The sequence below is a fragment of the Entelurus aequoreus genome, linkage group LG21 (genome assembly GCF_033978785.1).
Source record: "Entelurus aequoreus isolate RoL-2023_Sb linkage group LG21, RoL_Eaeq_v1.1, whole genome shotgun sequence".
NCBI lineage: Eukaryota > Metazoa > Chordata > Actinopteri > Syngnathiformes > Syngnathidae > Entelurus > Entelurus aequoreus.
The window spans coordinates 49,552,759-49,572,758 of NC_084751.1; the positions used below are offsets into that span (position 1 = coordinate 49,552,759).

The 20,000-nt window shown below is 36.9% G+C and overlaps 2 protein-coding genes across 6 annotated transcripts in view; one reads left to right on the forward strand and one right to left on the reverse strand.

The window, feature by feature from the left end:
- The first annotated feature begins 8,691 nt into the window (after nucleotides 1–8,691).
- LOC133638804 (ras-GEF domain-containing family member 1B-B-like) lies at nucleotides 8,692–19,357 on the forward strand. Its single transcript, XM_062031774.1, has 4 exons — nucleotides 8,692–8,882; nucleotides 8,978–9,101; nucleotides 17,691–17,763; nucleotides 18,224–19,357. The coding sequence occupies exons 1-4, from the start codon at nucleotides 8,697–8,699 to the stop codon at nucleotides 18,252–18,254; spliced, it is 414 nt and encodes a 137-aa protein (XP_061887758.1). The 5' UTR covers nucleotides 8,692–8,696; the 3' UTR covers nucleotides 18,255–19,357.
- A 335-nt stretch (nucleotides 19,358–19,692) lies between these two features.
- The window catches only part of LOC133638802 (anthrax toxin receptor 2-like), a 47,064-nt gene continuing 46,756 nt past the window's right edge, over nucleotides 19,693–20,000 (reverse strand). For 2 of the 5 annotated variants that reach the window (XM_062031771.1, XM_062031773.1), the window contains exon 16: nucleotides 19,695–19,783. In XM_062031771.1, coding sequence (XP_061887755.1) covers nucleotides 19,751–19,783 — 33 coding nt within the window. In that variant the 3' untranslated portion in view covers nucleotides 19,695–19,750. Of the gene's footprint in view, nucleotides 19,784–20,000 lie in introns of all 5 variants that reach the window. The other 3 variants (XM_062031770.1, XM_062031772.1, XM_062031769.1) reach the window with 3 other exon arrangements.

Here is a 20,000-nt window from a genome sequence, read left to right on the forward strand (position 1 = left end):
TGTAGAAGATGATGGACCACACAGTACACATATGACGTAGAAGATGATGGAGCACACAGTACACATATGACGTAGAAGATGATGGACCACACAGTACACATATGACGTAGAAGATGATGGACCACACAGTACACATATGATGTAGAAGATGATGGACCACACAGTACACATATGACGTAGAAGATGATGGACCACACAATACACATATGACGTAGAAGATGATGGACCACACAGTACACATATGACGTAGAAGATGATGGACCACACAGTACACATATGACGTAGAAGATGATGGACCACACAGTACACATATGACGTAGAAGATGATGGAGCCACACAGTACACATATGACGTAGAAGATGATGGACCACACAGTACACATATGACGTAGAAGATGATGGACCACACAGTACACATATGACGTAGAAGATGATGGACCACACAGTACACATATGACGTAGAAGATGATGGACCACACAGTACACATATGACGTAGAAGATGATGGACCACACAGTACACATATGACGTAGAAGATGATGGACCACACAGTACACATATGACGTAGAAGATGATGGACCACACAGTACACATATGACGTAGAAGATGATGGACCACACAGTACACATATGACGTAGAAGATGATGGACCACACAGTACACATATGACGTAGAAGATGATGGACCACACAGTACACATATGACGTAGAAGATGATGGACCACACAGTACACATATGACGTAGAAGATGATGGACCACACAGTACACATATGACGTAGAAGATGATGGACCACACAGTACACATATGACGTAGAAGATGATGGACCACACAGTACACATATGACGTAGAAGATGATGGACCACACAGTACACATATGACGTAGAAGATGATGGACCACACAGTACACATATGACGTAGAAGATGATGGACCACACAGTACACATATGACGTAGAAGATGATGGACCACACAGTACACATATGACGTAGAAGATGATGGACCACACAGTACACATATGACGTAGAAGATGATGGACCACACAGTACACATATGACGTAGAAGATGATGGACCACACAGTACACATATGACGTAGAAGATGATGGACCACACAGTACACATATGACGTAGAAGATGATGGACCACACAGTACACATATGACGTAGAAGATGATGGACCACACAGTACACATATGACGTAGAAGATGATGGACCACACAGTACACATATGACGTAGAAGATGATGGACCACACAGTACACATATGACGTAGAAGATGATGGACCACACAGTACACATATGACGTAGAAGATGATGGACCACACAGTACACATATGACGTAGAAGATGATGGACCACACAGTACACATATGACGTAGAAGATGATGGACCACACAGTACACATATGACGTAGAAGATGATGGACCACACAGTACACATATGACGTAGAAGATGATGGACCACACAGTACACATATGACGTAGAAGATGATGGACCACACAGTACACATATGACGTAGAAGATGATGGACCACACAGTACACATATGACGTAGAAGATGATGGACCACACAGTACACATATGATGTAGAAGATGATGGACCACACAGTACACATATGACGTAGAAGATGATGGACCACACAGTACACATATGACGTAGAAGATGATGGACCACACAGTACACATATGACGTAGAAGATGATGGACCACACAGTACACATATGACGTAGAAGATGATGGACCACACAGTACACATATGACGTAGAAGATGATGGACCACACAGTACACATATGACGTAGAAGATGATGGACCACACAGTACACATATGACGTAGAAGATGATGGACCACACAGTACACATATGACGTAGAAGATGATGGACCACACAGTACACATATGACGTAGAAGATGATGGACCACACAGTACACATATGACGTAGAAGATGATGGACCACACAGTACACATATGACGTAGAAGATGATGGACCACACAGTACACATATGACGTAGAAGATGATGGACCACACAGTACACATATGACGTAGAAGATGATGGACCACACAGTACACATATGACGTAGAAGATGATGGACCACACAGTACACATATGACGTAGAAGATGATGGACCACACAGTACACATATGACGTAGAAGATGATGGACCACACAGTACACATATGACGTAGAAGATGATGGACCACACAGTACACATATGACGTAGAAGATGATGGACCACACAGTACACATATGACGTAGAAGATGATGGACCACACAGTACACATATGACGTAGAAGATGATGGACCACACAGTACACATATGACGTAGAAGATGATGGACCACACAGTACACATATGACGTAGAAGATGATGGACCACACAGTACACATATGACGTAGAAGATGATGGACCACACAGTACACATATGACGTAGAAGATGATGGACCACACAGTACACATATGACGTAGAAGATGATGGACCACACAGTACACATATGACGTAGAAGATGATGGACCACACAGTACACATATGACGTAGAAGATGATGGACCACACAGTACACATATGACGTAGAAGATGATGGACCACACAGTACACATATGACGTAGAAGATGATGGACCACACAGTACACATATGACGTAGAAGATGATGGACCACACAGTACACATATGACGTAGAAGATGATGGACCACACAGTACACATATGACGTAGAAGATGATGGACCACACAGTACACATATGACGTAGAAGATGATGGACCACACAGTACACATATGACGTAGAAGATGATGGACCACACAGTACACATATGACGTAGAAGATGATGGACCACACAGTACACATATGACGTAGAAGATGATGGACCACACAGTACACATATGACGTAGAAGATGATGGACCACACAGTACACATATGACGTAGAAGATGATGGACCACACAGTACACATATGACGTAGAAGATGATGGACCACACAGTACACATATGACGTAGAAGATGATGGACCACACAGTACACATATGACGTAGAAGATGATGGACCACACAGTACACATATGACGTAGAAGATGATGGACCACACAGTACACATATGACGTAGAAGATGATGGACCACACAGTACACATATGACGTAGAAGATGATGGACCACACAGTACACATATGACGTAGAAGATGATGGACCACACAGTACACATATGACGTAGAAGATGATGGACCACACAGTACACATATGACGTAGAAGATGATGGACCACACAGTACACATATGACGTAGAAGATGATGGACCACACAGTACACATATGACGTAGAAGATGATGGACCACACAGTACACATATGACGTAGAAGATGATGGACCACACAGTACACATATGACGTAGAAGATGATGGACCACACAGTACACATATGACGTAGAAGATGATGGACCACACAGTACACATATGACGTAGAAGATGATGGACCACACAGTACACATATGACGTAGAAGATGATGGACCACACAGTACACATATGACGTAGAAGATGATGGACCACACAGTACACATATGACGTAGAAGATGATGGACCACACAGTACACATATGACGTAGAAGATGATGGACCACACAGTACACATATGACGTAGAAGATGATGGACCACACAGTACACATATGACGTAGAAGATGATGGACCACACAGTACACATATGACGTAGAAGATGATGGACCACACAGTACACATATGACGTAGAAGATGATGGACCACACAGTACACATATGACGTAGAAGATGATGGACCACACAGTACACATATGACGTAGAAGATGATGGACCACACAGTACACATATGACGTAGAAGATGATGGACCACACAGTACACATATGACGTAGAAGATGATGGACCACACAGTACACATATGACGTAGAAGATGATGGACCACACAGTACACATATGACGTAGAAGATGATGGACCACACAGTACACATATGACGTAGAAGATGATGGACCACACAGTACACATATGACGTAGAAGATGATGGACCACACAGTACACATATGACGTAGAAGATGATGGACCACACAGTACACATATGACGTAGAAGATGATGGACCACACAGTACACATATGACGTAGAAGATGATGGACCACACAGTACACATATGACGTAGAAGATGATGGACCACACAGTACACATATGACGTAGAAGATGATGGACCACACAGTACACATATGACGTAGAAGATGATGGACCACACAGTACACATATGACGTAGAAGATGATGGACACACAGTACACATATGACGTAGAAGATGATGGACCACACAGTACACATATGACGTAGAAGATGATGGACCACACAGTACACATATGACGTAGAAGATGATGGACCACACAGTACACATATGACGTAGAAGATGATGGACCACACAGTACACATATGACGTAGAAGATGATGGACCACACAGTACACATATGACGTAGAAGATGATGGACCACACAGTACACATATGACGTAGAAGATGATGGACCACACAGTACACATATGACGTAGAAGATGATGGACCACACAGTACACATATGACGTAGAAGATGATGGACCACACAGTACACATATGACGTAGAAGATGATGGACCACACAGTACACATATGACGTAGAAGATGATGGACCACACAGTACACATATGACGTAGAAGATGATGGACCACACAGTACACATATGACGTAGAAGATGATGGACCACACAGTACACATATGACGTAGAAGATGATGGACCACACAGTACACATATGACGTAGAAGATGATGGACCACACAGTACACATATGACGTAGAAGATGATGGACCACACAGTACACATATGACGTAGAAGATGATGGACCACACAGTACACATATGACGTAGAAGATGATGGACCACACAGTACACATATGATGTAGAAGATGATGGACCACACAGTACACATATGACGTAGAAGATGATGGACCACACAGTACACATATGACGTAGAAGATGATGGACCACACAGTACACATATGACGTAGAAGATGATGGACCACACAGTACACATATGACGTAGAAGATGATGGACCACACAGTACACATATGACGTAGAAGATGATGGACCACACAGTACACATATGATGTAGAAGATGATGGACCACACAGTACACATATGACGTAGAAGATGATGGACCACACAGTACACATATGACGTAGAAGATGATGGACCACACAGTACACATATGACGTAGAAGATGATGGACCACACAGTACACATATGACGTAGAAGATGATGGACCACACAGTACACATATGACGTAGAAGATGATGGACCACACAGTACACATATGACGTAGAAGATGATGGACCACACAGTACACATATGACGTAGAAGATGATGGACCACACAGTACACATATGACGTAGAAGATGATGGACCACACAGTACACATATGACGTAGAAGATGATGGACCACACAGTACACATATGACGTAGAAGATGATGGACCACACAGTACACATATGACGTAGAAGATGATGGACCACACAGTACACATATGACGTAGAAGATGATGGACCACACAGTACACATATGACGTAGAAGATGATGGACCACACAGTACACATATGACGTAGAAGATGATGGACCACACAGTACACATATGACGTAGAAGATGATGGACCACACAGTACACATATGACGTAGAAGATGATGGACCACACAGTACACATATGACGTAGAAGATGATGGACCACACAGTACACATATGACGTAGAAGATGATGGACCACACAGTACACATATGACGTAGAAGATGATGGACCACACAGTACACATATGACGTAGAAGATGATGGACCACACAGTACACATATGACGTAGAAGATGATGGACCACACAGTACACATATGACGTAGAAGATGATGGACCACACAGTACACATATGACGTAGAAGATGATGGACCACACAGTACACATATGACGTAGAAGATGATGGACCACACAGTACACATATGATGTAGAAGATGATGGACCACACAGTACACATATGACGTAGAAGATGATGGACCACACAGTACACATATGACGTAGAAGATGATGGACCACACAGTACACATATGATGTAGAAGATGATGGACCACACAGTACACATATGACGTAGAAGATGATGGACCACACAATACACATATGACGTAGAAGATGATGGACCACACAGTACACATATGACGTAGAAGATGATGGAGCACACAGTACACATATGACGTAGAAGATGATGGACCACACAGTACACATATGACGTAGAAGATGATGGAGCACACAGTACACATATGACGTAGAAGATGATGGACCACACAGTACACATATGACGTAGAAGATGATGGACCACACAGTACACATATGATGTAGAAGATGATGGACCACACAGTACACATATGACGTAGAAGATGATGGACCACACAGTACACATATGACGTAGAAGATGATGGACCACACAGTACACATATGATGTAGAAGATGATGGACCACACAATACACATATGACGTAGAAGATGATGGACCACACAGTACACATATGACGTAGAAGATGATGGACCACACAGTACACATATGACGTAGAAGATGATGGACCACACAGTACACATATGACGTAGAAGATGATGGACCACACAATACACATATGACGTAGAAGATGATGGACCACACAGTACACATATGACGTAGAAGATGATGGACCACACAGTACACATATGACGTAGAAGATGATGGACCACACAGTACACATATGACGTAGAAGATGATGGACCACACAGTACACATATGACGTAGAAGATGATGGACCACACAGTACACATATGACGTAGAAGATGATGGACCACACAGTACACATATGACGTAGAAGATGATGGACCACACAGTACACATATGACGTAGAAGATGATGGAGCACACAGTACACATATGACGTAGAAGATGATGGACCACACAGTACACATATGACGTAGAAGATGATGGACCACACAGTACACATATGACGTAGAAGATGATGGACCACACAGTACACATATGACGTAGAAGATGATGGACCACACAGTACACATATGACGTAGAAGATGATGGACCACACAGTACACATATGACGTAGAAGATGATGGACCACACAGTACACATATGACGTAGAAGATGATGGACCACACAGTACACATATGACGTAGAAGATGATGGACCACACAGTACACATATGACGTAGAAGATGATGGACCACACAGTACACATATGACGTAGAAGATGATGGACCACACAGTACACATATGACGTAGAAGATGATGGACCACACAGTACACATATGACGTAGAAGATGATGGACCACACAGTACACATATGACGTAGAAGATGATGGACCACACAGTACACATATGACGTAGAAGATGATGGACCACACAGTACACATATGATGTAGAAGATGATGGACCACACAATACACATATGACGTAGAAGATGATGGACCACACAGTACACATATGACGTAGAAGATGATGGACCACACAGTACACATATGACGTAGAAGATGATGGACCACACAGTACACATATGACGTAGAAGATGATGGACCACACAGTACACATATGACGTAGAAGATGATGGACCACACAGTACACATATGACGTAGAAGATGATGGACCACACAGTACACATATGATGTAGAAGATGATGGACCACACAGTACACATATGACGTAGAAGATGATGGACCACACAGTACACATATGACGTAGAAGATGATGGACCACACAGTACACATATGACGTAGAAGATGATGGACCACACAGTACACATATGATGTAGAAGATGATGGACCACACAGTACACATATGACGTAGAAGATGATGGACCACACAATACACATATGACGTAGAAGATGATGGACCACACAGTACACATATGACGTAGAAGATGATGGACCACACAGTACACATATGACGTAGAAGATGATGGACCACACAGTACACATATGACGTAGAAGATGATGGACCACACAGTACACATATGATGTAGAAGATGATGGAGCACACAGTACACATATGACGTAGAAGATGATGGACCACACAGTACACATATGATGTAGAAGATGATGGACCACACAGTACACATATGATGTAGAAGATGATGGACCACACAGTACTCTTGTGACGTAGAAGATGATGGACCACACAGTACACATATGACGTAGAAGATGATGGACCACACAGTACTCTTGTGACGTAGAAGATGATGGACCACACAGTACACATATGACGTAGAAGATGATGGACCACACAGTACACATATGATGTAGAAGATGATGGACCACACAGTACTCTTGTGACGTAGAAGATGATGGACCACACAGTACACATATGACGTAGAAGATGATGGACCACACAGTACACATATGACGTAGAAGATGATGGACCACACAGTACACATATGATGTAGAAGATGATGGACCACACAGTACACATATGACGTAGAAGATGATGGACCACACAGTACACATATGACGTAGAAGATGATGGACCACACAGTACACATATGACGTAGAAGATGATGGACCATACAGTACACATATGACGTAGAAGATGATGGACCACACAGTACACATATGATGTAGAAGATGATGGACCACACAGTACTCTTGTGACGTAGAAGATGATGGACCACACAGTACTCTTGTATCTCCATGCAGCACCAGATGGACCCGTCCAGTAACTTCAGTAACTATCGCACGGCGCTCCGCGGCGCCACCCAGAGGTCGGAGACGGCACACAGCAGTGAGGAGAAGATTGTCATTCCTTTCTTCAGTCTCCTCATCAAAGACATCTACTTCCTGAATGAAGGATGTGCCAGCAGGCTGTCCAATGGACACATCAACTTTGAGGTATGGACTCACACTAAAGATGCAACATCGCCCCCTTGTGGATCTAATGTGCTAGCTTTCATTTTTACTCTCACGACGATGCTTCTTTCCTTTAGAAACTGTGGGATCTGGCAAAGCAAGTGAGTGAGTTCCTGGTTTGGCGGCAGGTGGTATGCCCGTTTGATCGAGATCGCAGAATTCTTCAGTACGTCGTCACCACGCCAGTCTTCTCTGAAGACGGTAAGTCCATCTGCTTTATCACATACACCATGTGGTAAGTCCACCTGCTTTATGCTTTATCACATACACCATGTGGTAAGTCCACCTGCTTTATGCTTTATCACATACACCATGTGGTAAGTCCACCTGCTTTATGCTTTATCACATACACCATGTGGTAAGTCCACCTGCTTTATGCTTTATCACATACACCATGTGGTAAGTCCACTTGCTGTATGCTTTATCACATACACCATGTGGTAAGTCCACCTGCTTTATGCTTTATCACATACACCATGTGGTAAGTCCACCTGCTTTATGCTTTATCACATACACTATGTGGTAAGTCCACCTGCTTTATGCTTTATCACATACACCATGTGGTAAGTCCACCTGCTTTATGCTTTATCACATACACCATGTGGTAAGTCCACCTGCTTTATGCTTTATCACATACACCATGTGGTAAGTCCACCTGCTTTATGCTTTATCACATACACCATGTGGTAAGTCCACCTGCTTTATGCTTTATCACATACACCATGTGGTAAGTCCACCTGCTTTATCATATACACCATGTGGTAAGTCCACTTGCTGTATGCTTTATCATATACACCATGTGGTAAGTCCACCAGCTTTATGCTTTATCACATACACCATGTGGTAAGTCCACCTGCTTTATGCTTTATCACATACACCATTTGGTAAGTCCACCTGCTTTACGCTTTATCACATACACCATGTGGTAAGTCCACTTGCTTTATGCTTTATCATATATGTCATGTGGTAAGTCCACTTGCTGTATGCTTTATCATATACACCATGTGGTAAGTCCACCTGCTTTACGCTTTATCACATACACCATGTGGTAAGTCCACCTGCTTTACGCTTTATCACATACACCATGTGGTAAGTCCACTTGCTGTATGCTTTATCATATACACCATGTGGTAAGTCCACCTGCTTTATGCTTTATCACATACACCATGTGGTAAGTCCACCTGCTTTATGCTTTATCACATACACCATGTGGTAAGTCCACCTGCTTTATGCTTTATCACATACACCATGTGGTAAGTCCACTTGCTTTATGCTTTATCATATATGTCATGTGGTAAGTCCACTTGCTGTATGCTTTATCATATACACCATGTGGTAAGTCCACTTGCTGTATGCTTTATCATATACACCATGTGGTAAGTCCACCTGCTTTATGCTTTATCACATACACCATGTGATAAGTCCACCTGCTTTATGCTTTATCACATACACCATGTGGTAAGTCCACCTGCTTTATCACATACACCATGTGGTAAGTCCACCTGCTTTATCACATACACCATGTGGTAAGTCCACCTGCTTTATCACATACACCATGTGGTAAGTCCACCTGCTTTATCACATACACCATGTGGTAAGTCCACCTGCTTTATGCTTTATCACATACACCATGTGGTAAGTCCACCAGCTTTACGCTTTATCACATACACCATGTGGTAAGTCCACCTGCTTTATCACATACACCATGTGGTAAGTCCACCTGCTTTATGCTTTATCACATACACCATGTGGTAAGTCCACCTGCTTTATCACATACACCATGTGGTAAGTCCACCTGCTTTATGCTTAATCATATACACCATGTGGTAAGTCCACCAGCTTTACGCTTTATCACATACACCATGTGGTAAGTCCACCTGCTTTATGCTTAATCATATACACCATGTGGTAAGTCCACCTGCTTTATGCTTTATCATATACACCATGTGGTAAGTCCACCTGCTTTATGCTTAATCATATACACCATGTGGTAAGTCCACCTGCTTTATGCTTAATCATATACACCATGTGGTAAGTCCACCTGCTTTATGCTTAATCATATACACCATGTGGTAAGTCCACCTGCTTTATGCTTAATCATATACACCATGTGGTAAGTCCACCTGCTTTATGCTTAATCATATACACCATGTGGTAAGTCCACCTGCTTTATGCTTAATCATATACACCATGTGGTAAGTCCACCTGCTTTATGCTTAATCATATACACCATGTGGTAAGTCCACCTGCTTTATGCTTAATCATATACACCATGTGGTAAGTCCACCTGCTTTATGCTTAATCATATACACCATGTGGTAAGTCCACCTGCTTTATGCTTTATCATATACACCATGTGGTAAGTCCACCTGCTTTATGCTTAATCATATACACCATGTGGTAAGTCCACCTGCTTTATGCTTAATCATATACACCATGTGGTAGAAAATGTTTGTGCCATACTTTGTCCACAAAGTGAGGCTCAGATAATATTCCAACATGTGAGTTTGAAGGTGAAGACATACTTCCTGTCTTGGGAAACTGAAATACTTTTATTATGTACAGAACATCATCAAATACATCATCTACCCAAAAAACATTGTAAAATACAAAACATCACACCGTATATCATGGACTAAAAACACATCATGTATTAAACAACACATTATAGATCATGTACTAGAAAAAGATACTATACAATATGTATTTCAAAAAGATACTATACAATATGTATTAAAAAAAGATACTATACATTATGTATTAAAAATACATACTATATATCGTGTATAAAAAAACAACATACTATACATCAGGTCTAAAAACAAAGTTATACATCATGTACTAAAAAAGCTGATACATCATGCAGTGTTGGTGCTAGAAATGTGGTCCCAGGGACCCCATCAAGGCATAAAAATGGGGTCCCACAGTAAATTTTTGGGGTCCCACTTTTTTGTAAGCGTTTTGACACCAAATGCTAAATGTATGCATGATCGTGTTATATCTCACATTCTATATTGTGTTGTACATTATCCTCTTATATCTCACATTCTATATTGTGTTCTACATTATCCTGTCATATCTCACCTTCTATATTGTGTTGTACATTATCCTCTTATATCTCACATTCTATATTGTGTTGTACATTATCCTGTTATATCTCACATTCTATATTGTGTTGTACATTATCCTCTTATATCTCACATTCTATATTGTGTTGTACATTATCCTCTTATATCTCACATTCTATATTGTGTTGTACATTATCCTGTCATATCTCACATTCTATATTGTGTTCTACATTATCCTGTCATATCTCACATTCTATATTGTGTTGTACATTATCCTCTTATATCTCACATTCTATATTGTGTTGTACATTATCCTGTCATATCTCACATTCTATATTGTGTTCTACATTATCCTGTCATATCTCACATTCTATATTGTGTTCTACATTATCCTGTTATATCTCACATTCTATATTGTGTTGTACATTATCCTGTTATATCTCACATTCTATATTGTGTTGTACATTATCCTGTCATATCTCACATTCTATATTGTGTTGTACATTATCCTCTTATATCTCACATTCTATATTGTGTTGTACATTATCCTGTTATATCTCACATTCTATATTGTGTTGTACATTATCCTCTTATATCTCACATTCTATATTGTGTTGTACATTATCCTGTCATATCTCACATTCTATATTGTGTTGTACATTATCCTCTTATATCTCACATTCTATATTGTGTTGTACATTATCCTCTTATATCTCACATTCTATATTGTGTTGTACATTATCCTCTTATATCTCACATTCTATATTGTGTTGTACATTATCCCCTTATATCTCACATTCTATAGTGTGTTGTGTAAAAAGATAGTCATAAAGGTTCCTTCATTTATTAAAAAAAGAAACCACATTTCTATGTGAGCAGCCAATCAGGAAACTTGATGCAGAATTTGTGATCCATAAAACTTTCGGCGAATCAAAAATAAAGAATCTGTACCGGAAAGTGTATTACTTTGAAGTTGACCAATGAATAATTATTAATTATTTGACCCAGCAAATATAAACAAAACAAAACAGGCGGAAAGCAATAATCCATTAAAAAAAAAAAAGAAAACCGGGCGGTAAAAAAAAAAAAATCCGCGTCCGCTTGGAAATGTGCGTCTTTTTTTATTTGAATGCGTAAAAAGATACAAAAAGTGTGTTAACGCCAACACTGATCATGTATAAACAAACTATTATACATCATTTATAAACAAACTATTATACATCATGTATAAACAAACTATTATACATCATGTATAAACAAACTATTATACATCATGTATAAACAAACTATTATACATCATGTATAAACAAACTATTATACATCATGTGTAAACAAACTATTATACATCATGTATAAACAAACTATTATACATCATGTGTAAACAAACTATTATACATCATGTATAAACAAACTATTATACATCATGTATAAACAAACTATTATACATCATGTATAAACAAACTATTATACATCATGTATAAACAAACTATTATACATCATGTATAAACAAACTATTATACATCATGTATAAACAAACTATTATACATCATGTATAAACAAACTATTATACATCATGTGTAAACAAACTATTATACATCATGTATAAACAAACTATTATACATCATGTGTAAACAAACTATTATACATCATGTATAAACAAACTATTATACATCATGTGTAAACAAACTATTATACATCATGTATAAACAAACTATTATACATCATGTATAAACAAACTATTATACATCATGTATAAACAAACTATTATACATCATGTGTAAACAAACTATTATACATCATGTGTAAACAAACTATTATACATCATGTGTAAACAAACTATTATACATCATGTATAAACAAACTATTATACATCATGTGTAAACAAACTATTATACATCATGTGTAAACAAACTATTATACATCATGTGTAAACAAACTATTATACATCATGTATAAACAAACTATTATACATCATGTGTAAACAAACTATTATACATCATGTGTAAACAAACTATTATACATCATGTATAAACAAACTATTATACATCATGTATAAACAAACTATTATACATCATGTGTAAACAAACTATTATACATCATGTGTAAACAAACTATTATACATCATGTATAAACAAACTATTATACATCATGTATAAACAAACTATTATACATCATGTATAAACAAACTATTATACATCATGTGTAAACAAACTATTATACATCATGTATAAACAAACTATTATACATCATGTGTAAACAAACTATTATACATCATGTGTAAACAAACTATTATACATCATGTGTAAACAAACTATTATACATCATGTGTAAACAAACTATTATACATCATGTATAAACAAACTATTATACATCATGTATAAACAAACTATTATACATCATGTGTAAACAAACTATTATACATCATGTGTAAACAAACTATTATACATCATGTATAAACAAACTATTATACATCATGTATAAACAAACTATTATACATCATGTGTAAACAAACTATTATACATCATGTATAAACAAACTATTATACATCATGTATAAACAAACTATTATACATCATGTATAAACAAACTATTATACATCATGTGTAAACAAACTATTATACATCATGTATAAACAAACTATTATACATCATGTATAAACAAACTATTATACATCATGTGTAAACAAACTATTATACATCATGTATAAACAAACTATTATACATCATGTATAAACAAACTATTATACATCATGTGTAAACAAACTATTATACATCATGTATAAACAAACTATTATACATCATGTATAAACAAACTATTATACATCATGTATAAACAAACTATTATACATCATGTATAAACAAACTATTATACATCATGTATAAACAAACTATTATACATCATGTATAAACAAACTATTATACATCATGTGTAAACAAACTATTATACATCATGTGTAAACAAACTATTATACATCATGTGTAAACAAACTATTATACATCATGTATAAACAAACTATTATACATCATGTGTAAACAAACTATTATACATCATGTGTAAACAAACTATTATACATCATGTGTAAACAAACTATTATACATCATGTATAAACAAACTATTATACATCATGTGTAAACAAACTATTATACATCATGTATAAACAAACTATTATACATCATGTATAAACAAACTATTATACATCATGTGTAAACAAACTATTATACATCATGTGTAAACAAACTATTATACATCATGTATAAACAAACTATTATACATCATGTGTAAACAAACTATTATACATCATGTGTAAACAAACTATTATACATCATGTGTAAACAAACTATTATACATCATGGATAAACAAACTATTATACATCATGTATAAACAAACTATTATACATCATGTGTAAACAAACTATTATACATCATGTATAAACAAACTATTATACATCATGTATAAACAAACTATTATACATCATGTGTAAACAAACTATTATACATCATGTATAAACAAACTATTATACATCATGTATAAACAAACTATTATACATCATGTGTAAACAAACTATTATACATCATGTATAAACAAACTATTATACATCATGTATAAACAAACTATTATACATCATGTATAAACAAACTATTATACATCATGTGTAAACAAACTATTATACATCATGTATAAACAAACTATTATACATCATGTGTAAACAAACTATTATACATCATGTGTAAACAAACTATTATACATCATGTATAAACAAACTATTATACATCATGTGTAAACAAACTATTATACATCATGTGTAAAAACAAACTATTATACATCATGTGTAAACAAACTATTCTACATCATGTGTAAAAACAAACTATTATACATCATGTGTAAACAAACTATTATACATCATGTGTAAACAAACTATTATACATCATGTATAAACAAACTATTCTACATCATGTGTAAAAACAAACTATTATACATCATGTGTAAACAAACTATTATACATCATGTGTAAACAAACTATTATACATCATGTACTAAAAAACATGATATATCATGAATAAAAAGCCTACTCTACCGTGTGTGTAAAAAACGTGATAATACTATAGATCACGTGTAAAAAAGCTGATAATAGTATAGATCATGTGTAAAAATAAAGCCTATAATAGTATAGATCATGTGTAAAAACGTTGATAATACTACAGATCATGTGTAAAAAAGCTGATAATAGTATAGATCATGTGTAAAAAAGCTGATAATAGTATAGATCATGTGTAAAAAAGCTGATAATAGTATAGATCATGTGTAAAAATAAAGCTGATAATAGTATAGATCATGTGTAAAAAAGTTGATAATACTACAGATCATGTGTAAAAAAGCTGATAATAGTATAGATCATGTGTAAAAAAGCTGATAATAGTATAGATCATGTGTAAAAAAGCCGATAATAGTATAGATCATGTGTAAAAAAAAAGCTGATAATACTATAGATACTGTGTAAAAAAAAAAGCTGATAATAGTATAGATCCCGTGTAAAAAAGCTGATAATAGTATAGATCATGTGTAAAAAAAAGCTAATGGTATAGATCATGTGTAAAAAAGTTGATAATACTACAGATCATGTGTAAAAAAGCTGATAATAGTATAGATCATGTGTAAAAATAAAGCTGATAATAGTATAGATCATGTGTAAAAAAGTTGATAATACTACAGATCATGTGTAAAAAAGCTGATAATAGTATAGATCATGTGTAAAAAAGCCGATAATAGTATAGATCATGTGTAAAAATAAAGCTGATAATAGTATAGATCATGTGTAAAAAAGTTGATAATACTACAGATCATGTGTAAAAAAGCTGATAATAGTATAGATCATGTGTAAAAAAGCTAATAGTATAGATCATGTGTAAAAAAGCTGATAATAGTATAGATCATGTGTAAAAAAAAAAGCTGATAATACTATAGATACTGTGTAAAAAAAAGCTGATAATAGTATAGATCCCGTGTAAAAAAGCTGATAATAGTATAGATCATGTGTAAAAAAAAAAGCTAATAGTATAGATCATGTGTAAAAAAGTTGATAATACTACAGATCATGTGTAAAAAAGCTGATAATAGTATAGATCATGTGTAAAAAAGCTGATAATAGTATAGATCATGTGTAAAAAAGCTGATAATAGTATAGATCATGTGTAAAAAAAAAAAAAGCTGATAATACTATAGATCCCGTGTAAAAAAGCTGATAATAGTATAGATCATGTGTAAAAAAGTTGATAATACTACAGATCATGTGTAAAAAAGCTGATAATAGTATAGATCATGTGTAAAAAAGCTGATAATAGTATAGATCATATGTTAAAAAAAAGTTGATAATACTAAAGATCATGTGTAAAAAAGCTGATAATAGTATAGATCATGTGTAAAAAAAAAAGCTGATAATACTATAGATATTGTGTAAAAAAAGCTGATAATAGTATAGATCATGTGTAAAAAAAAGCTGATAATAGCATAGATTATGTGTAAAAAAGCTGATAATAGTATAGATCATGTGTAAAACAGCTGATAATAGTACAGATCATGTGTAAAACAGCTGATAATAGTACAGATCATGTGTAAAACAGCTGATAATAGTATAGATCATGTGTAAAACAGCTGATAATAGTACAGATCATGTGTAAAACAGCTGATAATAGTATAGATCATGTGTGTGTGCTTGTTTCTCCAGAGCTCCATCTGGCGTCTTACGAGAGCGAAGGACCAGAGAACAACATGGAGAAGGACAGTCGTCGTTCTCTCCGGTAGGTTCTAACACGCTACGTTCTAACACGCTACGTTCTAACACGCTACGTTCTAACACGCTACGTTCTAACATGCTAGGTTCTAACACGCTAGGCTTTAACACGCTACGTTCTAACACGCTAGGTTCTAACACGCTAGGTTCTAACACGCTACGCTCTAACACGCTAGGTTCTAACACGCTAGGTTCTAACACGCTACGTTCTAACACGCTACGTTCTAACACGCTACGCTCTAACACGCTACGTTCTAACACGCTAGGTTCTAACACGCTACGTTCTAACACGCTACGTTCTAACACGCTAGGTTCTAACACGCTAGGTTCTAACACGCTAGGTTCTAACACGCTATGTTCTAACACGCTATGTTCTAACACGCTACAATCTCAGGGCTTTCAATCCATCGCCCTGAAACTTCAAAGCCATTGTTGTTAAAAAAAACATTTTGTTTTTTCCATGAAAGATCTTCTCTTCTGCATCGAGAGAATCGGTGATGTGGACAATCTCTTCTACTGCTGTCAATCAACTTTCTTCTCAGCCCAACAACACAACAATCTCTTCTACTGGTGTCAATCAACTTTCTTCTCAGCCCAACAACACAACAATCTCTTCTACTGGTGTCAATCAACTTTCTTCTCAGCCCAACAACACAACACAACAATCTCTTCTACTGGTGTCAATCAACTTTCTTCTCAGCCCAACAACACAACAATCTCTTCTACTGGTGTCAATCAACTTTCTTGTCAGCCCAACAACACAACAATCTCTTCTACTGCTGTCAATCAACTTTCTTGTCAGCCCAACAACACAACAATCTCTTCTACTGGTGTCAATCAACTTTCTTCTCAGCCCAACAACACAACAGACAATCTCTTCTACTGGTGTCAATCAACTTTCTTCTCAGCCCAACAACACAACACAACAATCTCTTCTACTGGTGTCAATCAACTTTCTTCTCAGCCCAACAACACAACAATCTCTTCTACTGGTGTCAATCAACTTTCTTGTCAGCCCAACAACACAACAATCTCTTCTACTGGTGTCAATCAACTTTCTTCTCAGCCCAACAACACAACAATCTCTTCTACTGGTGTCAATCAACTTTCTTCTCAGCCCAACAACACAACACAACAATCTCTTCTACTGGTGTCAATCAACTTTCTTCTCAGCCCAACAACACAACAATCTCTTCTACTGGTGTCAATCAACTTTCTTGTCAGCCCAACAACACAACAGACAATCTCTTCTACTGGTGTCAATCAACTTTCTTCTCAGCCCAACAACACAACACAACAATCTCTTCTACTGGTGTCAATCAACTTTCTTCTCAGCCCAACAACACAACACAACAATCTCTTCTACTGGTGTCAATCAACTTTCTTCTCAGCCCAACAACACAACAGACAATCTCTTCTACTGGTGTCAATCAACTTTCTTCTCAGCCCAACAACACAACAATCTCTTCTACTGCTGTCAATCAACTTTCTTGTCAGCCCAACAACACAACAATCTCTTCTACTGGTGTCAATCAACTTTCTTCTCAGCCCAACAACACAACGGAGACCACCTGCTTCCAGGAAGTGGAAGTTTTGAGCGCTTCATTTTTAACGTCATCAGTTCAAAATGTCAGCATGAATTACTGCTCCAAATACTATTATACTTATACAAATACTATTAGTGCACTTGCAGCCTGTGTTGGTGACGTCAAAGATGCACTTCCTCTTGTCTTCAACATCCTCCTGGCAGCATCTTCCTACAATGAAGTCTTTTCTTCTTGATGTATATAAACATGTTTTGTAATGTTCAATCTTTCCTGTGTATTTTGTGTCTATGGGTACTTGTACTGAATCCTTTGTGAAAACAGAGTTATATATATTTTTTTCTCAAATAAAGTGAAAAAGCAATGCTCTGCTTTGATGAAAACCAAATGAGCACCAGGATAAATGGAAAGACATTTAATAATTATAATACATGATATAAAACCTCCATTTCAGTGGACTCTGGTGAAGTTGATGCAGCGGCCCTGCACACACACACAAAAGACATTGAATAAATGCTCTAACATTTCATCACATTAATCACAGGGTTGCTGTGGAATCATTTCCATTCACCACAAATATTCATTTTTAATTTATGATGCTTTAATTCTGCATGAGCAAAGAATCGAGGAAGAAGAAAACTTGCACATGTTCATTAAAGATCATACAAAGGAGAGTTAATTGTGTTAAAATGTTCAATCA

Coding starts and splice junctions, on each gene's coding strand:
- LOC133638804 (XM_062031774.1), top strand. CDS start 8,697: ATGGACCCGTCCAGTAACTTCAGTAACTATCGCACGGCGCTCCGCGGC. Junction 9,102..17,690: donor GCCAGTCTTCTCTGAAGACG/GTAAGTCCATCT, acceptor TTGTTTCTCCAG/AGCTCCATCTGGCGTCTTAC. Junction 17,764..18,223: donor GACAGTCGTCGTTCTCTCCG/GTAGGTTCTAAC, acceptor TTTCCATGAAAG/ATCTTCTCTTCTGCATCGAG.